General features: G+C 40.5%; 2 protein-coding genes across 4 annotated transcripts in view; both read right to left on the bottom strand.

The window, feature by feature from the left end:
- The window catches only part of hectd4 (HECT domain E3 ubiquitin protein ligase 4), a 37,529-nt gene extending 21,981 nt beyond the window's left edge, over positions 1-15,548 (bottom strand). Inside the window, exons 1-25 of one of the 3 annotated variants that reach the window (XM_074638339.1) lie at positions 14,854-15,548; positions 10,283-10,836; positions 8,765-8,854; positions 8,548-8,675; positions 6,983-7,091; positions 6,163-6,301; positions 5,776-5,946; positions 5,483-5,675; positions 5,210-5,371; positions 4,638-4,751; positions 4,386-4,526; positions 4,063-4,298; positions 3,827-3,969; positions 3,615-3,685; positions 3,413-3,518; positions 3,154-3,274; positions 2,916-3,044; positions 2,392-2,516; positions 1,815-1,992; positions 1,623-1,726; positions 1,220-1,418; positions 998-1,117; positions 792-896; positions 533-696; positions 114-359 (exon numbers count right to left, since the gene is read on the bottom strand). In XM_074638339.1, the coding sequence (XP_074494440.1) occupies positions 114-359; positions 533-696; positions 792-896; positions 998-1,117; positions 1,220-1,418; positions 1,623-1,726; positions 1,815-1,992; positions 2,392-2,516; positions 2,916-3,044; positions 3,154-3,274; positions 3,413-3,518; positions 3,615-3,685; positions 3,827-3,969; positions 4,063-4,298; positions 4,386-4,526; positions 4,638-4,751; positions 5,210-5,371; positions 5,483-5,675; positions 5,776-5,946; positions 6,163-6,301; positions 6,983-7,091; positions 8,548-8,675; positions 8,765-8,854; positions 10,283-10,836; positions 14,854-15,000 (3,995 nt within the window). In that variant the 5' untranslated portion in view covers positions 15,001-15,548. The remainder of the gene's footprint in view (positions 1-113; positions 360-532; positions 697-791; positions 897-997; positions 1,118-1,219; positions 1,419-1,622; positions 1,727-1,814; positions 1,993-2,391; positions 2,517-2,915; positions 3,045-3,153; positions 3,275-3,412; positions 3,519-3,614; positions 3,686-3,826; positions 3,970-4,062; positions 4,299-4,385; positions 4,527-4,637; positions 4,752-5,209; positions 5,372-5,482; positions 5,676-5,775; positions 5,947-6,162; positions 6,302-6,982; positions 7,092-8,547; positions 8,676-8,764; positions 8,855-10,282; positions 10,837-14,853) is intronic. The other 2 variants (XM_074638341.1, XM_074638340.1) reach the window with 2 other exon arrangements.
- A 2,925-nt stretch (positions 15,549-18,473) lies between these two features.
- On the bottom strand, positions 18,474-27,296 carry LOC141769360 (uncharacterized). The gene is made up of 7 exons (XM_074638337.1): positions 26,716-27,296; positions 25,145-25,277; positions 24,335-24,469; positions 22,458-23,419; positions 21,905-22,034; positions 19,396-19,515; positions 18,474-19,243 (listed from the first exon to the last, which is right to left on the bottom strand). The coding sequence occupies exons 1-7, from the start codon at positions 27,209-27,211 to the stop codon at positions 19,084-19,086; spliced, it is 2,136 nt and encodes a 711-aa protein (XP_074494438.1). The 5' UTR covers positions 27,212-27,296; the 3' UTR covers positions 18,474-19,083.
- Between the last annotated feature and the right edge of the window lie 159 nt (positions 27,297-27,455).

Here is a 27,455-nt window from a genome sequence, read left to right as displayed (position 1 = left end):
AAAGCCTGAATGGCAGCGCTTTATCATTTCAGCAATGTTTTTATGTTTTGTTTTTCTTTGTATAGTGATGTCAAATGCACACCCTCTGTACTGTGACAGCATGACCCCCTTACTTGATGCTTGGACGAAATTGCGGTCGAGCCCTTCCAGACACCTCTCGTAGCCTACCCATGATGCCTGGAGGGAGGCGGATACGAGGCAAGTCAAAATAGGTCCCCGGCATGAGGCCTGGGGGTGGGATGAGCACGTCAGATGGATAGGTGAACTCCCGGTCCTCCTCGATAGTGAGTGGCAGAGGTGAAGGGCTGGGCGTGAGGGCAGGAGAGATCGCACCATTCGCTTCCACCTGCCACTGACACCTAAAGAAAAAAACAAAGCTCATCATCAGTCTGTCATCTCGGTGTTCCTCGTCTTCAACTACGTACCACTGCCCTGAATGTTGTTTACCAATTCTTACATTGTATTATACAGTACATATCACACAGGCAATCAATGACAACAGAGTCATTTTGTAGTATTTCCATTTAGTCACCTTTGCAGCAGCTTTGAGCAGAGCAAATCGTGACAGGCTTCCTCCTCTCTTGTCACCTCTGGCCCATTATAGAGAATGCGGAGCATTGAGCAAGCCAGCACTGACAGACCCAGGGCAAGGTCTGCCAGGAAGGGGAGGCCTCCAGAGACATCCTCTGATGACTCCTGAAAGCAAAAACAAAACGGCATGATCAGAATTAGCTGTTGCTCTTCATGTTATGATTAAACAACAGTAAATACAGATGTTTGGGACATTTTACCTGAGCTCTGACAGTGCAGGAGAACCCCCACATGGCTTTATCGGGGGTGTTGTGTTCACGTCCGCTCCTCATCTCAAAGGAAAACGTCACCGTGTCTCCTTCGACCTAAAACAGGACACAGAAAAAATGTGGCTCTTCAAGACTGTATGTGCAGTTTATTATGTATGTCTTCACCGTGTATGTTTGAGCAAAACAGCTTCTTTTACCTTGACAAGGTCTTTGGGCCATCCTGTCCCCAAGACACTGCGACTACCATATCCCAGAGTGTTGCCTCCATACTCTGTTACTTTACGACTGTTGGTGTTGGGACCAGCGTAGATAACCAACTAAAATATCAGAAAATAAATTTAGTCAAAGACGTCCCCAACCAGAGCTACAAAGGATGAAGGCCATTGTGCTAACAGTTAGTGTATTGTGAGAGTCGGTACCTTGTCATAGTCATACTGTGAGGAACAGCGAGAATCAAAGCGAAGGTACAGGCAGCGGGCTCCCGGGATGTGTACCGTCTCCTTGAACTTGTAATTGTCCCTCACAGGGTGCACAGTCTCTACTGTTTTCCCAGCAGCCCATGGGGCAGGGATCTTCAGCCCAGTCAGGAAACCGGGCTCCTCACGTTCGTCAAGAATTCTAATATCAAGGATACAAATAAATGACTGGTTTTAGAAAACTGAGCTTATGACAGACAAAACAGCTGGCACCTAAGTTACCATATGCTCTTCTATGATCATGATTAAATCAGATTTTCATCATTAAAATGCAAAATTATGCAGCAAAGTGATCCAAAATACGATTATTTTTAACATTCTTCTGGTGGACCTTCAGAAAACGTACTTATCATCGCCAGCACATGCCTTCGCCCCCAGCCCTAGAGAGCCACCCGTAGGTGGAGGCTCCTCAGTGAAAAGTGGAGACTGGGTCTTTAGTAGCAGGGCAGTCTGGGAAACGGAGAGTGGAAATAAATACTTTAATGATGACTGCCTTTTCTACTAGAGGAAAAAACGTTTTATTCAATGCAAGAATTGCCTTTTGGACTGGCAAGACTCCAACCTGGCTGGTGTAGAGGACCAGCTGCACCAACTGAGGCATGAGGGCGTCGGCGAGAGTGAGGGTCTGCAGGTTGGGGTGCATCAGAGAGGTGAGCAACACTGGAAGCAGGTGCCCAAGCATGGTGGCCTTGGTTACCTGCTCCAGGCCTTTCAACCTGAACAAGAAGAGAGGAGGCAAAAATGTAATGTTAAGGTGATGAATCCAAGGCAGAAAAACAAGACAAGAAATGGGGGAGGGGAAGCCACAGTGATTTTAAAACTCTGCATCCATAAATGATTTCTCACACGCTCTTTTATTCTTTGTAAGGAGGTTGCAACATCACCAAGGTTTAGCTAAATCTTGTTTCACGGTGAAATAGTGCATTAGAGCCAACTAAGAGACGTCATGTCTGGTTTTGTTTTTGTCAGTGACATTTTGGTTTTATGGTAGTACAGTTGACATCACAGATTAACTTCAAAAGTCTGCTCATGTAATATAATAAAACAAGTGGATAGTAGATTTTAAAAAGGTATCCAGCAGCCACTGTGGCTGTCTGACCAAAGGGTTCTTTTACCTGGTTTCTCTGTCAGAGATGTCGCTGTTGATGAGTGCTGTGGTCACCTGCTGCAGGGTCTCCAGCACTTCATCACATCCCACCAGGATCTTGGTTGCGAGGGATAGGATGCTACCTTGCAGCTCCTGAGGACCACACATACAATATGCCCAAACTTACGTAACTCTGCTTTCAAGATTTGCAATTATCACCTCTTTCATGCAATATGTAGTTCTACAAACATAATTAATTTACTTTAATGTCTACAGATAATCTGAGCTGTTCATTTACATAAGACTGTTATGCTTTCATCCTTTTATCAGTAACTATGATTAGTTATAAGAAGAAGAAACGACACAAATCCTTATTTAATCTAGCACTGTTAACTGATAACATTGAAACGGCAATGAGCACAAATTGCTATACTATGCCGTAACAGAACATGCATCTCCCATTGCTCCGTTTGGTGGGTTGGTCTCTCATTGACAGACACACAAACAGACTCCACGTAAACAAACGTAGGGGAACTTAAAGGGGATGTTTACCTGTACCTTCATTGTTTCCCCCTGTAGGGAGCTATCACTGTCGTCGTTATCATCCGGACGGATAAGAATGGTGTTACTGAGGAGGTGGTTCTGAACGGCCATGAGGTAGCGCAGACTAGGTGAGACCACCTACAGAGAGGGCAAAACCATCTCAAGTTAATACGAGTGCAGTATCACAAACAAATGTAATCTTAATCAACACAGATGGCATTTCGTTCTGCTGAACTGATGGTCATACTGGCACAGTGGAGAGCAGCTTCTGGAAGTCGTCTCGGGCGACAGTCTGACATTTGGTAATGACGAGGCAGGATTCCCGGACTACAGTCTTGAGGATACAGTGCAGCAGCTCATCGTTCAATCTGTAAAAGAGAGAGATCTCTATCACTTTAAAGAAGTATATACCTATAGGGAGCTTACTTGTGTTTTTAAGCCAAGACATTGCATTGTTCTGGGCTGGAAATGATATTGCACCCTATAGTTACAGGATAGCCACGTACCTGTAGTGGTCATCTTCTTCACTCCCAAATCTGTTCTTCTGCAGTTGGTCTGCCAAGTTGGTAAGGATGACATCACGAAGTTGAGACAGGCCACCGTTCCTTTCACCTGAGGATCACACACAAATACACAGAATATTAGCACAAAACAGTTATAGTCCCAGTTATATTAAAATCTGTGTGTTTACTGTCATACTGTCATCACCTTCAGTTAAAACCAGTTTCAGCAGTTTGTTGAGTTCAGCCTCCCCCTGATACAAAGTATTCAGCCCTGAGCTACAGGGACAGAGATGAGATAAACAAAGGAGGTCAATTTAAATATCATTTTGATCACTGATTATACAAAACACCATTTTAACTATTACTGTTATTTTATACACATGGTATATTGGATTTTATGTGGAATTTCTGACTTACCTGATGGCCAGGCACACCTCTCTCTGAATTTCTGTTCCTATCTGATCAATTGGAGCCATGAGTAGCTGCCACAGGAGTAGGCCTGAACGACGCACACTCTCCCTATTCTGCTCCGACTGAGGATTGAAAAACCTAAACACCACCTGGACAGCACAGACAAAAAAATAAACAACTCAAAAACACAGGAAATTGCATCAATAATTTTCTGCAAATCCCCAACTACACCTCTAACTGACCTGGAACACCACCAAGATGCAGCGGATGATGCAGGTGTCTCCATTGACCATGGCCTTCTCCATAATGTCACAGATGCTGCTGAAGTGACGGGCCTCGATGGGATGTTGCTTACCCAGCAGGGCCCCAAGGGGCAGGCTGTTGCTGCTGGCCGCCAGCAGGTTGAGCTGATGGATACACATAGCACCTACATGATGAAGCAGCTGGTTGATCACCTCTCCAGTGGCCACTGTTTCCTCTGTGAAAGGACAAGTTTTGCAGATGTTCAAATGTCTGACCTGCTACAAAGAGCGTCTGGTGGTTTTTCAGTGCAATATTTATCTACCTTTGGGTTCTTTGATGACATGGCTGACACCGAGCCTATGGCACACATGATGAAAGGCTTGGTTCCCGGGATTGCACCATTGATCTATGTAATCACTGGAGCAGGTCCAGATCAAGTTGTTCAGTGCATCATAACATGCTCCTATGAAGCCAAAGATTACAGAAATAGATGTCACTTAAATTGACAAAACATTGTAACTATCCTCTGTGAGTTCAACACATAAGAGTAGCCTGTGACGAAAGCAGAGCTCACCTAGCCCCGCCACCTGGGCTCCCCTGCCTAGTGAACTGCCAGGAGCATCGATGAGGTCTGCGCGGCTGCTGAACTGACCGTCAGCCAGGTTAAAAACCAGGCTGGAGGCTAATACTGACCAAAAATAAAAAGTTAAGTTTAGTATATAAACTAATTACTGACAATATTTAATAGTACAAAGCATTGGGGGTTTTACAATATCTTTTTACAAAACATTTCATTGATTATTCAATCATAAACAATGCAATTTTTGTTACCAGAGCTTGTAAATGTCTATATTAAAACATTGTGTGTGTTCAAATATAATGTAATATAACAATCATCAATCCTTACTTAGGACTTCAAGCTGTTATCAGACTGTAATCAGAACATATGTTATCCACCAGCAGCTTCAGATGATGGAAAATGCTTTGTTTACTTCTTTTCCAAAGTCTTTGTAATGTAGCTTTACATTATGATAAATTTAATCACATTATCTTAAACTAAATCCCAGCATAACTGCCATAAGTTATAACAAAAAAAAACTCAACACAATGAGGATTTGTGTTTGAAGTGTCTGTGTGTGCTCTTACTTTTGAGAGAGGACAGGCTACTGGTACCTCCAAATAGGGAGCGAGTGGCAGAGCTCCCAGATACACCAGGAGGTGAGACCAGCATCACTAGGTAGGTTCCACACACATACATAGGGGTCTTTCTCAGGGTCTTTAGAGGGAGTCCACAGCTAGTGTTCACAGCTATGAAAGAGTTAACAGAGAAGTGTCATCAGAAAATATTTTTGATAGCTCCATGATCCATATGTTTTGCACGTTAAAGCATATATGATGTTTGGATGACTGATGAATTACCAGACTGTTCCTCTTTGACCGTGTTGGTGATAGCGGAGCCTGTGAGAGCAGCCAATGTGGCAGAATGGGAGGCCCGGAAGCGTGACATTCGACTCAAGAGAAGCTCATTCAAGCACTTTGAAGACTCGCCTTCCTTGCGAGTTAGAATGACCCTCTCCTGCAAGATGTCTGCAACACACAACCCTGTCTGTGTCTGCGCCGTGGACATGTGGGGGAAAGAAAACATCAAAAATGGAACACGGACATAAACAGGCTGAAACTACTGTGTATATGGCAGGGCGTATAGTACTCACAGACAGGTGAAAGACATCCATGAAGACAGAGTGGCCTTTCTGTGTCTTCTCATTGAGACTGGCTGGGGACCAGACCCAGTACAGGTAGGTTCCATCTGAGCAGAGGTGCAGCGTGGTCATGCTGCTGCCCACGGGGAAGTGGTGGGCTGGCATGGGCACAATCTGGCACACCTGAAAAAAAAAAATAGATAAAATCACACAGTGAACATTAGCATCGGCTATGCTTGTCATTTCAACTCAGAGTTGGTTGGATTTGAATGGCCACAATTAGAGTGAATGTAGCTTTTATCTTTGTGTTGAAAGTGTAATGCATCAAGACTTACAATGTCAAATTTACTGAATGATTCAACATCATATTCAAAACAGTGGAATGAAAGTATACAGTACCTGGAGGGTGAAGGGGTCAACGACCTGGCACAGCTGATGAGGCTTGGCATCAAAGGAGGAGGGACGGTGGAGGAGGCGACCGCTGCAGAACACCACCCAGCCAGGCTCCAACTCTTCGTTTCGACAGTACACAAAACCCCTGCACAAACACAAACGCAGTGCATCTATTTACGTGTTCTGTATTGTGTACTAATTGAATACTTGAAAGTGGAGCTTTCTGTCGAAAAAACAGTCGAGACTTGAGAAAATTAGTTAATTGAGTTGACTGGCAACACTGCATCACATCACATGTTTACATTATCTAGAAATTAATTTAATCTAATTTAAACCCCAATTCTTTCAAAAGAATTAAGCATCTTGTTTACCCTTTTCAGTGCTGACAATGACTTTTAATTAAGAGTATGTCCTCCAAGAAAACTTCTAGCATAACTAACTAACTCGTAGGCCTAAACCTGGCACATGTATCTTTTCTGCAAGTGAAAAAAAAATATCTCTGGGCCCTTGGAACTCTAAAAACACCCTGTGGAAGTAAGCTGTTCTTCACTTAGAAATTGGTTTATTTGCTAGCACAGCATGGAATTAAGAGGCAGAGCACACAACGCCCCTTTGTCCCTTTTAATAAATCTACTAAATCAATCAAAGACAGTTAGGGAGGACGTGACTGTGTGCTGCAGATATTGGTTTAAAAATGTCCAGTAAATAACACAGCGTCATGGGATGAGTAAGTGATAAGGGATATTTTTAGTGTTTTGCCCTCTATTGCTATTCTCTGAATGCTGCGGATAAAGAAAGGCAGGAGCGAGAAGGAGCGTCACATTACCTCAGTGTCCCATGTAAACCAGAGCCCAGCTTGCTGAGTCCTCTCCCGGAGGAGTTAGTGGTATACAGATAGAGCCCGTCTGTGGCTAGACAGCGCCCCAGGTCGGTGTCTGCAAGACACAGGGACAAAAAGGATTCAATATAAGGGCAATGACAGACAGATGACAGATAATCGTAATGAAAAGTAGTGTGAGGTATCAACAGGGGAGTGGGTGAAGTGGAGAGTGGGATAAATAAGAAATACAAAAATGAGAATTTAGTAAATAATTAAAATAAATTTTGAAAGTGTACAAGGGCTTAGAACATTATGATATAAGTATATGATGGCCATCCCCATACTCACTTATGTCTCATAAGTTGTTGCAGTAATTTTTGGGTTGATACCATTTGTTACACAGATTTGGTGCAAAATTTTACAATTTTTTACCACTTGAGAATTGATAAAAAAAAATCCAAAATACCACATTAAGACACCAAGACCTTGAGGAACACCATAGGAAAAAGCCATGCTCCGATTCAGTATCAAAAACTTTTGACGTTTTGAGATATCTGCAAGAATTTCATTTTTCGGTGAATTGGATGGCGAGCACTTCTGCTCGGAAAACACCTTATTGTCAATCTACCTAGGAAAGCTATCCATCCTCTGAATGCCCTAGTTTGTCTCTAGTTTGTGGTTGTGAAGTTTCGTGAGGCTGTGATTATCCTAGAGGTCACAACAGCTCATTTTCTCTCACTACAATGAAATAGCTACTGTGGGGACTCACATCATCACACAGGAATACAATTGGGCTGATTGAAACAACAAGAGTCTCAGCTTTCCAGTCATACCAGCCAATTTATGCAATTCCGAGACTGTTTAGGGACCCCATTATGCAGAAATATTCAAATACACCATTTTTAGAATAGGCAAAAATAACACATTTATACTGCATGCAAACAACTGCATGTGATTATCATAAAGTCTGCATGTCACTTTAGCTCTAAAACTGAGCCTGCTACAGCCTCTGAAAGAGAGTAAAGTCGGCCGAGGGCGCCGACGTCTTCAAGGAGTGGAAGAGGTTAACATGTTAAAATACAAACCTGCTCTATGGATATACTGTGTGTTCTGATCAGCTTCTGTCACTTTACAAACAAGGTCAGCTGATGGATTGCTGAAGATCGAACATCACTCTGCCCTCCTCTGCTTTACCTCCTCACAGACACAGCTCTTTAGTTCCAACATAGTGCTCTAATCTCTTCACTATACATATATATATACAGTAAAATGAGGCAAAATTAGCCTTGGATTTGGCAATGCACTCTCCTCACTCCATTTTTGTTGGGCACACTTCATGTATTTCAGACAAAGGGGATTATAAATAATCTAAAGGTGAATAAATAGGACAGCAGGCAGTATAATGAGGGGAAATGTGACAAGCTGGAAATCTAGATATGTGTACTGTAGAAGACATAATGCATCACTACCACATGAGAGAACTGCATCTACTTTGGCCTGTTATTCATATTTTTGTTTTGTTTTCCAAAAATAGAGGCTGATCAACAGAAGTTTCTAAAAAGAGATTTTACCTTTACTCTCTGCTCCTCCAGCAGAATTATCAGGTGTGGGCAGCATGTCCTCAAAACCCCAGGACACACTGTGTTTCCCCCCCAGGAGGCAGGATGGAGAGCCTGGGCCTCCTTCCAGGACCAAAAGTCTGAAGCAGGAGAGATGCAGGTTGGTTACATGTCGGGAGAGTTACTAATAATTATCTTTTCAGATGAACCAAAGTACCGCCCCTCTCACCTGTACAGGACATCTGACACGGGGAGCTGGCCCAGGTCGGTTTGTTTCTGCAGCAGGTGAACTGTGTGGATGAAGGTCTTCAGAGATCCCCTGGAGAATAGTTTGGCAGATTAGTCAGGAGGCCTCAGCATGAAACACAAGTGAAACCTCGTCGTTAAGCATTTCTGGAGCTGTAAGTGGAATAATGCTCAGCTTGAATTATGGAGGGGATCCGACGTAATGTGCTGGGAATTAAAATGCTATGTGTTTTTTGAATCTGAATAAAGAAATCTTTTCCATTAAAATGCAGCAGAGATTATTTTACACTGCGACACTCAGCAGGGTGTAATGAGCAACCTACTTAAGTTTGTGCAGTGCTCATTTGCTGCTTCGCCTCATCCAAGACTGAACTATTAACTGAACACATTCAAGTAATTCTATATTCAGGGGGAAGATCTATGCAAGAAGAGGTCTACTGAAGTGCTATTCTGGCATTCTCTGGTGAAAAAGAAGCAAGGTTTGTAACTACAGCTTTGAAAAACAATCTTCAACTGGGCATAAAAACAAAATGGAGGGATAGGTAACAACAAGATGATATTGATTACACTGTCTACAGTGTTACTGGGAGACTGGTATAGTCCAGGGAAATACTGCCATGTGCTCTGCTGTACAGGAAATGTATGTATGTTTGATTCACTACTTAGTTCCACAGGCGACGGACACAGATGAGTCACGTGTCCCCTTCTCCATCTCACTATATCAACATCTTATCAACAACTGATGTCAAAGCACATGGCTACGCAGTCTTTTTGCTTACTTAACACTCTCACATTGTGAATTCACTAACCGACCCCGTCAGAGGTGAGGGGGAGTAAAGCTGATAGCTCTTTAATTAGCTCCCACTGTCTGTGAAAAAAAGGCACCGGGGCTGGATGGTTCCCCCACAACAAAGAGCTCTCAGCCTCAACAGAGGCTGAACAAAGAGTGGAGAGTTCTGGTTTTGACAAGTCAAGATCAGTTGTCACCAGCAGAAGCCAGAGTTCAGGCACAAATGCAAACAAAATACAGCAAGCACATTCTGCTCTTCTGAAAAACACAAAAAAAATATTGCCACTGAGCTGGCAGGGAGCAGGAAAGTCTGTTTATACGCACTAATTTAAGGATATATTAAAATATCAATCACCAAATGTTCAGCTACTCCTTTATCTAATAGTGCAAACATCAAAGTGAGACCGCTTCAGTGTGTGTTGGATTGTTTTGAGCATTGAATCAGGCATGACTCACTGATTGCTTGAGAGTAGAGTTACTAATGAAGTAACTCAGTGGTGTTTTCACTAAGATACTTTGTTCATCACGACTGCTTTTACTTCTAAATGAGTTCTTGTTCTTACTGTATAAAGTAACAATAGGTCTTCTGTAAAGTGTTTGGCTACTCTAATGATCCTCACTGAATATTGTTGGTCCAATATACTGTCTACAAGTGCCAACAGAGGGATCCTAAGCATCATGGGACGGCAAGGAGAGAATGTATGACCTTACCTGGCGCAGGCAAGTGCCACGAGTGCTGCAGCAGCGTTTTCCCTCTGTCTGTGCGTGTGGAGGATCTGCGTCTGAGCCTGTCCCTGCGGCTGGCCTGACGCCTGAGCGCCATCTTCCAGCCAGGAGCAGAGCAGCCCCTCCAGGCCGTTGAGGCAGTCAGCGGGCTCTTTGCTGAGGCTGAGCGGCTGGCAGTCCCGGAGGCAGGATAGCAGTACCTCTGCTGTGACACCGCAGAGCGCCGGGTCACTGCGAGTCTGAGACTGCAAGAGGGGAAAGACCAGCAGCAGGCCGACACGGGAGGTGAAGGGCGCCTGCTCGGGTTGCTGGAGCAGACCTTGTCTTTTGAGCAAGGCCAAGGTCTCCTCGTCAGCCCCTCCGGTCCCCTCTCGGTCCTGCTGCTCCTCCAGGGCCAACTGTCGCTGCGCCCCCCACAGGCCACGCAGAGCGTTGAGACGGTACTCCAGCAGACGCGCATATGCATTGCTCTGATTCCCACAGACAGCACGCAGACGCTCAGCAAGCTCTACCGGGTTCTTTGTCTCAAATGTTAGAATCTGGAGGACGGGGAAGATAGCAAAGAAGAAAAGAAGGAAAAGTTAACATTAGCAGCAATCAAAATTGTGACAAATTGTCTAGACCTTTTAGAAAATAATAAACTTTAGTGATGGCAGACAGAGGACACCATGTGATTCCTGGCCTTGTCTCTCTGATGCAAATTACATTTTCCACCTCAGAGGGAATATTCACTCAGAAATATGAATTCAAATATAGAAGAAGAGCACAGCAGTGGGGAATTTAAATTTAACTGACATGAATTTGAATTTGGGGTTGTGAAAAACATTCTACTTTACCTGATTTACTTAATATCTCAAACATTTGGCTTTATCCATAGCCTACATGCTTACACAGCCAAAAAAATAGTAAGGGCTGGTCTACCGTCAACAACCAGTTTGTCCACAAGGTGTATTATATTGTAGGCTAATATGCAGCCAACATTTTAGTTTAAAACTAAGCTAATTATTTCTAACATGACTTTAATTTATCGGTAGAACTTACAGCATTTCCACAGTACAACTATGAATCACTTCCACATGATAAACCCTTATGTCTACGGTTCCTTGGACTATGAAATAATGGCCAGAGAGATAGCAGAGGGCACATTTGGGATAGCCTATCACAAGTGAAACAATGTGCTTCATGTGCACTTAGGCAGCATTTCAGATATTGATTACACTCTGTGGCCCACGAACCATGGACTAGGAAAAAAAATCCATTATACCATTTAGGAGGCACAATTTGTATTGATTCAATTTCAGAAATGCTACTAATGTTACAGTAACACTCCTTAACTGGATGCTGGGCCTTCTCCACCTTGCTCTGCAAAACACTGCTGCATGTGGATAAAAATAGTCAGCATCACAAACACCTACGAAAACAGCCATGGATGACCGGACTAGTCAGTCTTAAAGCTCAACATGGAGAAGGCTGGAAATGGAGAGAATCAGAATTGAACCTAGAATAAAAGGACAGACATATGTTTTGTTATGAGCTATGACCTACCATACGTGGGAGGTTGACAACAACAAACTTCTTCTATTTCACATGTGCTTTATAAATGTGAGAAAATCCAGATTTTCCACCATAATATTAAACATAATTCTCACTTTCTATATATTTGTACAAAACAGCCCTAAATTCATGCATACTGCTAAACCAAACAGTCGTACTATTAGCAACATCTTGTGCATTTTCCCAAGTGAAAAGTCCAGCTGCCATTTATTGTGCCTTCACCAGCACATCCATATTGTCTCTCTGTTCTAGAGTAGCTTAAACAACAAGCATAAGTTGAGAAGCTGTGTCACTGCATGTCTGTTGTTGAACATTAATGATGAAAAAAACAAAGGGTGAGGGGTTCAAACATGCTCATTCACATTCATCAATTAACCAGTGGATTGTCATCTGTCGAAGCTGCTGATTGAACATATGTACTTATATAAGAACAGCATGTGGCTGATGGCTGAATTGTTAAGTAGCCATCTGCATCTGTCACGTCATAACATAGCTAATAACGTAATAGATTGCTGATTATGCTACTAATACTAGTACTGAATATGATGTGGCATTGAATTAGAGAATAACAAACTGGTCATTTAAAGCACCAGTTCAAAATTTGGTCAATAGGTTAGGATAAAAGAGGTTATGTAGGCTCTAGTAATACAACCAGCTGAATGTGTACAGCTGAATGCACCACACTGTACATTGTAAAAATTAAATCAAGCAGGCAGTGTTTGTTGATGAGCACAAAAAGCCTGCGCCGACATGCCACCTGTCCCATCATACAGCTATGAGCTTGACTACTGTTATAGCATGAGTTGGAATATTAGCACATTTATAATAAGAGTGTCTTCAGGATATTAAGATGAACATAAATTAATTTTGAAAGTGTTTTTTTAGCTTGCAATATATTGTCCACATAAAGATATTTTCAAAATATGACATTTGTGCATTTAAGCCTGGAATTTGCACGCATACCCTTTTGTTAAAATTCAATAGATTCAAAACATTGGAAATGTACCAACATATTTTGTTTTTTTCTCTAAAGTGCAATGAAGTAGAGATCCTGAATTGTGAATGGTTGATTGCAGGTGTGAGCTCTTGTAAAGGTAAATACATGAGACTCAATTCACATGGATGACCTATACATGTTATTTCATCAAATTTGGTTAAAATAGTAATGCTAATCTAAATGAACCATCCAGCAATGACACTAGTTAGATAAGAGTACTACCCATAGTATAGCTAACATAGGGTATCATTGATTTAAGTGGTTAACCATCACTGTCAGCCACTCTCCAGTATTCATTGTTATCTACCTCTGACTAGGCATTAGACAGACCCCAGCTCATGTGACATGAGTACTGCATCAAATGTACTCTATAGACTGGTGGATACTACTAGCTCTAGCTTTATTACATGGTACAGAAGCGAAATATCGAGGATGTAACATTGTTAGCTCGAAGTTTCCATCGGCATCACTGTAAAGTCTCTGCAATCTAACAACATAGACACATCCGGTTTCCAGATTTTGCCTTCAAAATAAAAACCTGCATTCAAGATTAAAAAAAACATATACTGCACCTTATATTAGGGCACATTAAACTTTAACACTGACATTAAAAATACTTTCTGCCTTGCACGAGGCACAAAACATATTTTAAGTCCGGGGCTACTTGATAATTGTAACAGAATAAATGTGGAAAACATATTGATTTTAAAAAGGTGTGCAGAAACCCGTACGGGCCATAAACAGCATATACCACTGTTTAACATCTCACATAAAACTGTTTCTTTGTGGTAAGAGAACAAGAATACAGGACATGAGTCATGCAAGCATTTTTTATGATCACTGTAGAGTATGCTACACTTGCAGTGATCATAAAACACTTGAGACGAAGTGGTGTAGCTGCACTTCCACTATTCAAATACCAGGAGGAGAGCTTCGTCATCTTCAATTATCACAAAAAAACACTGGTCTCCATACTGCCATTTGTAGATCCAATGAGATGTTCACTGTGTGGTGCAATCTGAGAAGTTGCCTGCCTCAGAAGGCTGCTGCTGCACTGGCAGTACTAATAAAGTTGAAGCTACTGCAACTTGACACCTGAGGTACAGGGATAACATGCAGTGTATCTATGCACACCCTCATATGCAGTTATTTTAATACAATATTAGCTATAAAATCAAATACATGACTCAAACATACCATTAAAAGAAACTTTATAAACTTAAAGGTCCCATATTATGCTCATTTTCAGGTTCATAATTGTATTTTCGTTTTTTACTAGAACATGTTTACATGCTTCAATGTTCAAAAAAAACTTTATTTTTATCATACTGTCTGTCTGAATATGCCTGTATTTACCCTGTCTGAAATGCTCAGTTTTAGTACATTTCAATGGAATGGCAACGGAATTGCGTTGTTGAGTAACAGTTATGGTCCATGTTTACTTCCTGTCAGCTGAAGTCATTCGCATACACTCCAACCGAAAATAAACTGGAACACATTTTACAATGTTTACGTTTAAAACTGTGAAATTGTATATTTGTGACATCACAAATGGACAGAAATCCTGACAGCTTGTTTCAAAATGCGCAGTTTCTGAATACGAGCTGTGTGTATTTCTCTGTAGATTAAGCGTTTTGATACTTTCACAGTATTTATACAGCACTTAAACCTGCTTTATAATATAAAAGCCATGAAAATGTCACTTTTTACAATATGGGACCTTTAAATAACCATTAACACATGGTTTGCATTTGTGATTTAGATGACAGAGGGACTTATATTTTGAAAGGGATGGCAGGAAGTGAATTGGGAACAGTCGCTTCCTTGACAGCTGGTCAATAACATGCAAGCAGGAAACATGCTAACGTTATCACTAAGGGTGTGCTGCAAGCTGACAGTGAAAACACACATTTATACATCAAAATAAACATGTATCATAGCAGTGAGTGTGTGATTCTATATATATAAACCTATATATGTGTGTGAGATGTCTTTTAAACCCCACCTCTTGCTCTGTATCGCCCTGCTCCGACACGCCGATCTCACTGGGCAGCTCGGCCAGATCTGTGACCCGAATGAGTCCGTCGTGGAGGAAAATGGTCTCCTCCTTCACCGAAAGCCACTGGGACGAATCCACAGCCCCGGAGCCCATCGCTCTCCTCTCCTCCTCCGACTCCGACAGTGATGCCAAAGGGGTCGAACATTAAAAATTCAGTGACAAGAATGACAGAAAACGCCCTAGTTTAGCCACCTAGCTAAGTAGAAGAGAGAACTACAACACCATGACTACGGTTGTCTTGGTGATGGCGGTTGCAGGCTGTAACGGTAACTAACGGTGAGCAGACAGTAGTGGCAGCTCCTCTTCACACAACATGGGCTGGTCGTGTCGTGCTAGTTAGCTGCTAGCTCGGTTAGCTCGAAGCTAACTCACCGTACAGTCTCGTTTTAACGTTACCGAGCAGAGTGGGCGTGACACACCGTATTAAATCCGTTACTGTCCGTTAAAACGACACGTCTTGTTCAGGCGGAAGACTTCATGCTCCTTGTTTTGCAGTGTTTAGATGGTGAACGCAGGCAGGCCCCGGGAGGAGGAGGAGGTTGTGTTGTGTGTCAGTGAAGCTGGAGATGAAGATAATGAGAGTCCACCAGCTGTCAGTGAGACGCCATGTTTCCAAGGCCAACGAGCTGCTCCCAGCATGCACCGCGGGGCCAGAATAAAAGCTGTCAAAAATTCATGAGTTGGTTTTTGAGTGTTTTAACACAACACAACTTATTCATGTGATTATTTAATTTAAAAATGTATTTCTAACATGTACAATACAAAAACAAAGAAAATAAGAAATAAAGAAAAAGAATGATCAGACCAATAGTCAGAAACAAGTAGTATTTACATAAAATAAAGAGCATAAGAAAAATAAATTGTCAACACTTGATGCTTTGATTTACATATTCGAAAAGGAGTGAGAAGAAGTATAAACTTATTTAATCACACCCCTTCTCCATAAGTCAATTATTAATTATTAACCAGCTACATTTTTCTAACTATAATTATTATTATTTATAATTATTCTAACTACAATTATTACCTTTAATCTGTGTCACACAGAAATATAAATTAATTACTGATATAATTATCCTTATCAAGATATAATTTTTTTATCAATTCAGAATACCAATTCATTACTTATAATATAACTTAATCACAATATCAATTCGTTACTTACATATTTATCTTAATCATAAGATAAATTTGTCTAACTATAATTATTATTATTTATAATTATTCTAACTATAATTATTACCTTTAATCTGTGTCACACAGAAATATAAATTAATTACTGATATAATTATCCTTATCAAGATATAATTTTTTTATCAATTCAGAATACCAATTCATTACTTATAATATAACTTAATCACAATACCAATTCGTTACTTACATATTTATCTTAATCATAAGATAAGGGGACAGTTATAATGTACTTTAGAGGTTATGTTGTACAATATGATAAACTTCAAGGATGGGAAAAGGAGTCATGGTTTATTTTTACTATTTGTACTGAACATTAAGACCACAATGGAGATAACAGTCATCCTTGACATGTGTGATAATGTACTCTCTAACTTTAATAGATAGATAGATAGACAGACAGATAGATAGATAGATAGTAACTTTATTGATCCCGAGGGAAATTCAAGTTTCCAGCATCACAGTTCCATAGTGCAAAACATGTGAGTAAAAAGGCAGTAGAAAAGTTAGTAGTGCAAAGTACAAAGTACAAAACAAAATATACCAGACATAAAAATACAAGGAGTTGAAGAAAACTGAATATACTGCAGGGTAACAGCTGTGATACACAACTATTAAAAGTGAATAATGTCAAACAAGCTTTTTAAGTACAATTAAAAGCAAAATAAAAAACATAGAGGTGACTATCAAGTTACCAATTTACATACTTGGTTATAATCACCCTATAAATAATAAAATAAAAACATTTTGTTCTTTTAATACATCCATGGAGTCCCCCAGCTGTCAGTGCGACGCCTTGGACAGTTATCATGTAGTTTAGAGGTTATGCTGTACAATATGATAAACTTTCAAGGATGGGAAAAGGAGTCATAGTTTATCTTTACTATTTGTACTGAACATTAAGACCACAATAGAGATAACTGTCATCCTTGACATGCAGGTGTGTGATAATGTACTCTCTATACTTTAATGTCAAACAAGCTTTTTAAGTGCAATTAAAAGCAAAATAAAAAACATAGAGGTGACTATCAAGTTACCAATTTACATTTTACATTTACTTTTTGACATCTCCTCTGTCTGAGTTGAACACAATGTAAATCTACTGTTACGGACATGTGCAATAACCCGTTGGTCACTTTTGTGTCACTTTTGTGCAATGTAAATACTGTAATCTACTGTTACGGATATGTGCAATAACATATGCTGATCACTCTGTGCAATAATTATATGATGCTGTGCAATAATTATATAATTATCTGACGGACACTTTGTGTAATAATCTGGCAAAACTGTCATCTCATCAATATACATATTGTATTTTTATATTTTATATTATATTATCTTTTATATACTTTTTATATTTATATTGCACTATCTCTTTTTTATTGTATTATCTTCTCATTAGCACCTATGGGATTGTCACAATATAATTTCGTTGTACTCCACAATGATAATAAAAGGCTTGAATCTTGAATCTTGTATCTTGAATCTTGAATCTTGAATCTTGAATCTTGAATCTTGAATACTTGGTTATAATCCCCTTATAAATGTCTACAATTACGTAAAAGCTAAAAAAACAAAACATTTTTACATTTTGAACATCCTATCAGAATCAGAATCAGAATCAGAATCAGAATCAGAATTGTGTTTATTGCCAGGTGTAAGAGATTTACACTAGGAATTTGCTTTGGTTATGTTGGTGCAAGTCAAACAGTATAATAACAAAAGAATAGATAAAAACATTAGAATAAAATAGAATTAAAAAAATTGAAAAATTGAAATTTTAAGAATATACAATATACAAAATAAGCTATAAACAAAAATAAACATGATATATATAGATAGTGCAAATATTGCCGGAGTGCAAACGATCAGGTATCAGAGGGAGAGAGAGGGATACAGTAGGGGGTGTTATTTAGAGTGTATGAAAGAGGGGGAGAGCCAGTGTCGGCGGGGCAATAGTGTGTGTGTGTGTGTGAGGGAGAGACAGTCACAGGGGGGCAGAGGGGCTGTTCAAGAGCCCCACTGCCATGGGGAAAAAAACTGTTTTTATGGCGTGAGGTTTTGGTCCTGATGGACCTTAACCTCCTGCCAGATGGCAGGGTCTGGAAGAGATGGTGTCCGGGATGGGAGGGGTCAGCCACAATCTTCCCTGTTATAACATCTTTAAAAGCTCAAGATGACAAAAAAGAATCACACCCTAATACTGCTAAATACTGAAACCTGACCATGGTGACATTTTTGTTGAGGTAAATATCTAATGAGTATAGTTGAACAGGAATGGACCTTTGAATTCATTTCAAACAACTGATGCATCCAATTTCCATATAGGCTACAATAAGAATACATGTCTAAAAAAACACTGATGCAACACATTGTAAGAGCTGGAGTTTATGAAATGAAATGGCAGATGAAGTGCACATTGAACCGGTTGCAGTCCTCACGAAACGTTTTGGATCAGGGATGTTTTATAAATGTAGCAAAACATATACTGAAGTGTAACAATATTTGTTTCCATTAATGAATAATTATTCCTAGTTGTAAAGTAAACCAAGAATTTGTTGTTGGACTTAGCAGTATGGACTATATCTCGATATTTTTCCTTACTTAATCAATATGCAGTGCAGGTAATAAGATGCCACCCTGTGATCATTTTGAAAAATACTCTTGACATATGATTTTAAATCAATTAATAAATTCAATCAGAAACAAGAAATAAATTATTTGATTACATTTTCAATGCACAATCTGATGGTTTGCATTTTTAATTACAGATCTTTATAAATATATTAAATTTACATGATTGGCATACTTACAAATATTACATATTCAAGGGTTTAAGTCCTTGAATGTTTTCCAACGCACTGCCATTTTACACCATCAGAGAGAAACAGAAAACGCTGCATGAAATGTAAAGCTTATCAAATTCATTGTCGCTGCTCACAGAAGCTTATAGTCTAAAATCGTGTGAGCTGTGCCATAACATCAGCTTCTCTTTTCTAGCCTTAGGCATCGCTTATAAAGACGAGTAGGGATCCCTCTTCTTCTGTCATTGCCTGAATTTCGCACCCCAGCAGTGTCTTTTTCCTCTATCATCTTAAGTGCTTGAAGTAGGTCAGAGGCTTTAGTGAAGCCTCCAGAACAGCTAGAAAAAAAAACATAGAAAAAGTGTCAGAAACAGAACACCAACCTGATAATCTGTTATAAACTGAGTTAGCACATTAGACAGGAGACTGGCACAGCTGTAACCAAAAGTTGTCTAAGATTAACATGAATAAGCTAATCAGAGCTTAAAACCTTTTTCTGCGGCGGCATTTCTTCTCCTTTGGCAGTTTAAAGCAGTATTGAGAGACGAAGTCCGTCAGGAGCTTGGGGAGTATACTGGGTCGCTTGAAGCTTTCAATCTGAACAGCCAAGCTGTAACATTGACAAAAAGACCAGCAGAGGACATTTATAACCTTGCATACAGAAATAAAATGAGCAACACGGCAGTAATGAAACAATAGAGTGTGACGTATATACAATATGCATATGTGAGTGACTCAGAGAGGCAGGCAAAGAAAGGGAAGGGCTGCCTCATTCCATACAACATGCTGCTGTACATAGGAATGAGCTATAATAGTTTTACCATGCAAGTGTGAGTGGTGCAACAAATTAGTAGGAGTCACAATACATAATCAGACATCACTAAAACATAGGATGGTAACCTCCTATCGTTCCAAAAAGTCTAGGGCTGCGTTCCGAATCCCATACTTTTTCTTTTTACTGTACATACTGCAGTTGCCCTTACAAAGTACATACTACTGTTGCATGCAGTATGCATACAATTGGGACATACTACTTTGTCATAATATTGCACCTTGAACTTTGACCCTCTTGCTCATATATCTGCTGTGCAGAGAATTGTGGGTCAGAATAGCCAGAAAAAATACTGCATTTGACATACTATGTTTTGGGATATACCAAATTGGGACAATGTTATAATAAAGTTGCATGTCCCAATTGTATGCATGCAACAGTACCTACTTTATAAGGGCAGCTGCAGTACGTTCTGAAGTAAAAAGAAAAAGTATGTGATTTGGAATGCAGCACAGGCCTTTTCATAGCAGTCATGTTGACTAATGGTGCCTTCAAATGAAACTCGTGAGCTCATGTTTACAACATGGCAAGTCATGTTCACAATATGCTTGGCATTCAATTGGTTAAGTCGTGAGAACACCGCTGCTAAAGAATGTCGTCTAGAAGCCACAGAGACTAACAAGCAAGCAAGCAAGCAAGCGGGTAACATAATCCAGAAAATGCAAAGTCATAATGACAGAGGAAAAAGATGAGGCCATTGGGAATATCAACATTTTCCTCAGACATATTATAGAAATATGAAGAAAAACAATATACGACTAAAATTACAATATATTCACATATTATGCACCGAAAAATGGACTTCCATGGCCTCCTCCATTTCCGACAACGTCAACAAACACGTCACAACTCGTGAACTCAGAGCTTTCAGAAACTTTCCACTTACGAAGTCATGAATACGACATGAGGGGTGCGTTCATATGAACTCTTCTCGTGGACACGGTAAACACGACCCCATTTGAAGGCACCATAATTATAAAAGGAATACCACAGGTGTAATTAATAACATTAATGCTTCAGCTTCAGGGGCCTTGTATTGACCTTTTTCATATCAGCCACTTTGACTTGTCGTTCCGTAACACCAGCAGACACACAGGTGTAACATTAAAGGTGGTCCAGTATGCCATTGAGCTAGTATGCACAATGCGAGGGCTCTCCAACTGGCAGAGCTAAATGTTATGCGGCACCATCGTTAATGTTATTAATTACACCTGTGCTTTTCCAGCTGTGACGTGTCAAAGTATATGCTGCTAAGAAGGTTTATTGTGCATGCTGGTTTACTGTGACACTGTCCTGGCTTACTGGGCTACTTAATTGAATGAAGCCATCGTTAACGTTATTAGTAACACCTGTGCGTTTTGTTCTATGACAAGTCACAATGTCTGCTGAAAAAAAGGCCTATTGACAGAGAACACATCTAAGTTATTAAAAGAAAATCCTCTTGTTTTATAACCTTGGTCCTGTTGTCGTATTTTTGTAAAACACACCTACAGTTTATTATTACACTGTAGAGACTGTGGACACTTTACTTTCAATGGTGCCACCACACAAAAAAAAAACTCCTGTGCTTCATTTAGACGTTATAATGAAGTTGCCCTGGTTACCTCATCTCACTGCAATCCACAGGTCAAACTTGAAGTAGCTCAGGAATGCAAAACACATTCATAATGGAGTATTGGAATAATTGCTTTTAGTTTGGATTGGTTCAAAGGCTGTGTAAGGCTTGTAGTTCCTTGGCCTCAATGGACAAGCTGTTTCCATGGGGGGAGAATAATGTTATGCTGAACTATTGTGGCCAAAACACATAAGAAAACACAAAGTTAAACATTTCTAATAGCCTTGTGTTTTTCTAATATATATATATATCTACTGTAGAAGCAGTAAACACAATAGCAGAACACAGGCCTGTCTAATGAAGTAGGATTGCTAAGTTATAAGGACAATTTGTCTGAATAAAACAGACCCTAAAACAGCCCCTTTAAATATACAACACGGACTGGAGAACAAGATATGTCCCAGGTTGTTCTCAGTGCAGTTCCTTTGTGAAACAGGCCCCTGGCATATATTTGAATGATTGTAAATGCAGATTTTGTGATATGTGAATATACAAATAAGGGGGGGGGGGGGGGGGGAATGACAGAAATGCAAAAAAAAGCTGTTATGTTACCGGCTGGTGCAATCACAGTGGTAAGCAGTCTTTGAGTCCATGTTCTGGAGATCATACTTCTTCTCCAAAGGATGGATTTTGTATTTACATTCATCCAGATGTTTGAGGCTTCCACACAGGAGTTGATTGTCTGCAAAAAAATAAACACTGGTCATCTCATAAGTAATCGAAGTGTACCCACATTTCTTTAGATGACTAAGCAATTTAAGTCGCCTACTGATGTTGTCATGCTCTGCATCTTTTAGTGAGCCATAATCTGTGATGAACTAGCATTCTGTCCCACCTGTAGGGGGCATAACGAGATAGCGTGGAGGAAGCTTGAGCTCCTTAAAAGAATAATGTCCTGGGCCACCTTTTTTAGATACACTAATCCCACTGGAATTTGTGTGGGCTCTTTCAAGATGCAAGCCCTTATCATCACCTTTTCATAGTGGCAGCATCGCTCACCTTGAAATACTACTGAATAAATAGTTTAATATTCATTCTAAAGAGAGGCCTCTTATGCTGCAAAAGGCCCCAGCAGAGTGAGGGTTCATCAGCTGCATGCACTCACCTGTCATATTGTTCAATACAATGTTTTGCTTCAGGCCTCTCTCTGCATGTGTGCTTTGGGCTGTGGTACCACCCATGGGCTCCTGGCTTGTATTATTCTGTAGTAGAGGAGAATACATCTGCTTTTGAGGCTTGTCATCCTCATGAATGGAGGCTGCTGACATCAGTTTTGTTGTGACTGGCGTTGCAGTAGTACTCCAGAGTCTTTTCAAAGTGTCTTGTTTGGGTGTTTCTGTTGTCTTTTTCAGCCTCAGAGTCCCAGCTGTTGTCACTTTGATTGTTAATCCATATGTAGTTGTTGAGGGTGTAACAGTTGTCACGCGAGGTGTCGCTTTTTCTTCTAGACAACTTTTGCAACGAGGCTGAAAAGTGTCACCTCTCAGAGGCGTCCTGAATCCACAGCAGCGACTTTGTGTTGGACCTTTTTTGCGACTTTCGGTGGTTTTAGTCACTGTTGTGGTGGCTGTCGGTGTCGATTGTGTTGTAGATGTAGACTTTGAGGTCTCCTGTGGTTGAACTTGGCTTCCCTGTGTGGTGTAAGCTAACAGGCCCTTTCTGGTGCTCTTCTTTTTTCCAGCTCTTTTTTTATTTGGCATCAATGTGCTACTTTTAGAAGCATTTAAAAGACCCATTTTCATTGAAGGAGTAGTGGTGAGTGCCCTTGACATCGGGGGCATTTGGGAGGGTGCTGCTGTATACAGTTTCCTGTGTCTTTTACAACCTTTTCCCTTTTTCCTCCTGGGGTAGGAAGTGTCTCCTCTGGGTGGGTCTCTGGAGCTACACCTACGTTCACTTTTGGGTGACTCTCTGTGCAGATTGATCACAAAGCTTTCGTTTACATGCTGCCTCTCGCTACTTGTTGACTCTTTGCTGTCAGTGTTGTCCCCATATTTGCTTGTAACATCGGCGTAAGGGAGTTTTTTTTTGAAGACTGCATAGGGAGCCTTTTTGGTTACTCTACACCTATAGAGAGTAAACAAGCATGTTAAAACCAAGCCATGGAAAAACTTTATCTGCAACTTCATATAGACCGCATTCCTTACATATTTATTCAAGTAAGATGAGGCGCACTTTGTATTGCCATTTGGGATAATGATCTGTAATTTCAAGGACGATAATTACATTAAATTCAATAATCATTCACTCACAGCCAAATCTTAAATTATAGTTATTATAGTGTATGCAATACCATTAATGCTAGAATGCTAGGTTAACCATTAATCATTTCTGGTTTGTCAGATTTGTTAGTAACCTGATAGATAAAGTTGTGGAAACAGAGCAGAGGTTTGGCAAAGTGCCCCTCATAATTTTTGTGCGGTTTGGAAAATTGTCAGGCATGTTATTACAGGCAATCTGATGATCTAACCATACCTGCACTTTCCACTGAACAAACTCCTTGTTTTATAATGTGCACATGCTGCTGTGTCTAACAATATATGCAAGTTAAAGAGGACCTATTATGCTATTGTGCTTTTTCCCTTTCCTTTAGTGTGTTATGTAGTTTTTTGTACATGTAAAAGGTCTGAAAAGTTACAAAAGCTCCCCTTCCTATGTCACATACAGATTCATTACAATATATCACCCACGGCTTGAGAACTACCTTTGCAAAGGTGCACCATATTTTTCTCCCAAGCCACTCAGAGCAAAGGTTTTTTCAAGAGGGGGGCTTAAAGTGACAGGAGCTCAAACAGAGCGTTTCAGACAGAGGGAGAGAAGAGGTGTTGCAGAATAGCCGGAATGAGAAAATTAAAGTGTTTTTTGAACATTTAAACCTGTAAACATGTTCTAGTAGAAACCCCAAATACAAGTATGCACCTGAAAATTAGCATAATAGGTCCTCTTTACAGCTCAGAGCAACAACATCAGTGTGTCTCTTACGTTCCCCACCAGTACATCTGAGTGCATCGCCTCCGCTGTTCCAGCTCAAAGCAGGGAACCCGCAGGATGTTGAAAAAGCTGTAGCCCACCATGCTGGAAATGGTATCATTCACACCGAGAAGGCACTGTCGAAACCTGGTGACGTGCGGAAAAAGAACAAGCCGAGGTCAAGCGACAGTACAGTCAAAATGAACACGCACACGGCGGGTAAATGTCCTTGAATGGCGCCTCATTTTATCTACACATTTAGTGTAGACTAAGCAGTTTATAATAACCTTTTTAGCCGGGAGGGGAATTTTTGCGAATGAACACCAAGAGTTCGAGGGCAAATATATAACACATGCACCTGTCAGAACTACATGTGAAAGTGAGAATAAAACAGATATATCTGCAGGTTTAATAAAAAGGAGGAATGGTATGCCCAGCGAACACAAAAGTAGCGAGCAACGAGTTCACTCTCGACACATCAAGAGATTATCCGGAGGGCTGATTGCAGTGATACATATATTACTCCTGGATATAATATTACATGGCCCCAGGTTCCCGGTTTACATTTGCCATAGTGACAAAATAATATGATGCTAGCATTCCAGAGAGGAGTACACTTTAATTAGTAAGAAGTGAAAATGCACCCTTCCACAACACTTTCAACAAATTCAGCCTCGGAGCAGTTCTATCCTGACTTGACTATGCTTGCCAGAGAGCATTATGGGGACAGGTCAGCAGGGGATCATGGGAATTCCTGGTTGCAGGAGTTCCCCTGGAGGCGGGGAATAATTGGGCTCAGTATTATTACATTCTGATGCTTACCTTTGGTCACAGTCACAGTGTGAGACAGTGAAGAAGTTGGGGTTGAAGACTCCATAATTCACCGTTAAAGCCTGGATGATGTGCAGGCAGTGGTCGTGCTCACGGCAGCATCTGTCTGCACTCTCAAACATCCCTGTGCAAGATTTGAACTCAGTCACATATCAAAGGACACTTTGCATGGAAGCAAGTCACGCAGAGGTCTCTTACGTCATTTAAAATCAAAAAGCTTCAAAGGCAGTTAAAATAAAAAATGTGCGGGTTGTAAAACCAAGATCTGAGGCACATCTTTTTGATGTGACTACCATATAAATGTACAGCACACTTTCTAATTCATTTTCTTATGATGTAGGTTTAACTCAATTTATCTTGAATTTTGTGCAACTCATCAGGTCCACTTACACAAAATAATGTCCCAAAAATGTTGTTGGTTTGTGACATGATTTTTACATTTACTAACAAAATGTCATATCAATTCATTTCAGTTAAATGTAATTAAATTCAATAAAACTTATTGATACAAGTTATCTTTATACATTGAATCTACAATATGATATCACTTTAAAATATGCAAATGCATCACCTTTTTTAATCTAATGTCAAATACCAGTGATATTGTCTAATATGCTTATGGGGACTTCAGTATTGAAGTGACTCTATGATAAATCTATAAGCGATAGGCTTATTTTATAACAATTTAACCTCCTATATACAATATGTTTAGGTTTATGTTTTGGTGCTGATGAAGTGAGAGGTGGTAACTTATGGCGTCAAACAGCTGGAGAGGGCCCCTAATAATCCCTTTAGGTGTGTATTTTAAATTCTTTCAGGGGGCCGTTCTTTCTATGACTGTTTGCATGAATAGCACAAGTGACACTGTGATGTTTGTACCCAGTATTTATCCCCCTATGTCTCCTCTGACCAATAATGTCCTACATTACCATAATGGCCTACCCATAAGTTTCAAGTTTCAAGTTTCAAGTATATTTGTCATATGCATTTAAAAGTACAGTGAAATGCAATGAAATACATTTTACCCTGGCTCTCTCTCAGCCCTTAAAATCTATAAATAGTACAGTTGATAGATACTGCAATAAATAAGACAATACCTGAGAATAAAATAAAAAGAGTATATGCTGGATGACTTGTGTCCTGCATGATACAAAGTGCTTTCTTCCTGCAGCGAGTGGTGAAAATGTCCTGTAACTGTGGTAACGGTGATCCAATAATTTTAGATGCTGTTCTCACTGTCCTCATCAGGAGTTTGTGGTCATATGATGTAATGTTGCCAAACCATACGCGTCCAGTTAAGATGCTTTCTATTGTAGAAGTTGATGAGGGTTGTTGTGGACATACCAATGTTTCTTTAAACACCTCAAAAAATAAAGTCTCTGTTGTGCAGGGACCAGAAATATGGATGCCTAGGAACTTGAAGCTGCTGACAATTTCAACAGGAGTGTTATTAATATCAACAGGTGATTGAACAGTTTTAATTCTCCTGAAGTCAATTATAAGCTCCATAAGGAGGGAAAGTGCGTAAAATAATAAAACAAATCTGAGTTCACTGTCCTCACCTAACTGGTCGTATTCTGCAGCTTTGCTTCCAGTGCCGCACCAAAGCGTCCCTGGGAATATCCAGGCGCGTTTCCTCCGAGTTTTCCTCTCTGTGCCATCATCTCTTCTGGTGCGTCTTTGCCCGCTGGAGGAGACGAGCGCGCCACAGGGAGCATCCGGAGCCAGCAGAGCACTGATATTAAACCTCTTCTGGGTGATTTCTTGACCATGGGCGCCTCTTCTGTCGCAAAGACTGCGGTATGTTTCCGTGACGAGTGGATCGGTATTCACCTCGCATGTTAGCGGTCGGGTATCCTCGGACCACAGGCTGAGGAACAACCAGCGCACACCGGCTGCGTCCTCTCGCAGGAACGTGACGCGCGTCAGTCCGTCATCCGCACGACTCGACCTGAAGCAGCTGGAGTGACCACCTGACCCCATCACATCACATTGTGTTTTGGATAAAAAGAACGATGATATGGCAAAAACAACTTGTAGTAGGCACCTGCTTTGCATCTCAGTGTGAGATGGGGGATTAATAATTAATGCAGTAAATTGAAGGATTCAATGAATGTCTGAATGGAAGAGTTATTCCAAATGAAGTGTGGTCTCAGTGTGTTTCTGCACCAGCCAGCTTAAAGGCGTCAGTCCCTATAGGAGGAGGGCATATGTGTGTAGAGAGGTCCTCTCATTGGTCTGTCTTTATGGAGGCTCGTCAGAAATATGACACCACTCACTTTTGCGGGTTTGTGCGTGCATG

The sequence above is a fragment of the Sebastes fasciatus genome, chromosome 6 (assembly GCF_043250625.1).
Source record: "Sebastes fasciatus isolate fSebFas1 chromosome 6, fSebFas1.pri, whole genome shotgun sequence".
In the NCBI taxonomy this organism is placed as follows: Eukaryota; Metazoa; Chordata; class Actinopteri; order Perciformes; family Sebastidae; genus Sebastes; species Sebastes fasciatus.
Note: the sequence above shows the minus strand (reverse complement) of the source record. Positions and strands in the feature narration are given on the sequence as shown.

What these genes read in the sequence shown, in the direction of transcription:
- LOC141769360 (XM_074638337.1), bottom strand. Translation starts at nt 27,211, where the DNA reads ATGCAAAGCAGGTGCCTACTACAAGTTGTTTTTGCCATATCATCGTTC. An exon ending in CACTGTGATTGCACCAGCCG is followed by an intron (nt 19,516 to 21,904) that starts GTAACATAACAG and finishes TCAATGTTACAG; the next exon opens with CTTGGCTGTTCAGATTGAAA. An exon ending in AAATGCCGCCGCAGAAAAAG is followed by an intron (nt 19,244 to 19,395) that starts GTTTTAAGCTCT and finishes TTTTTTTTCTAG; the next exon opens with CTGTTCTGGAGGCTTCACTA.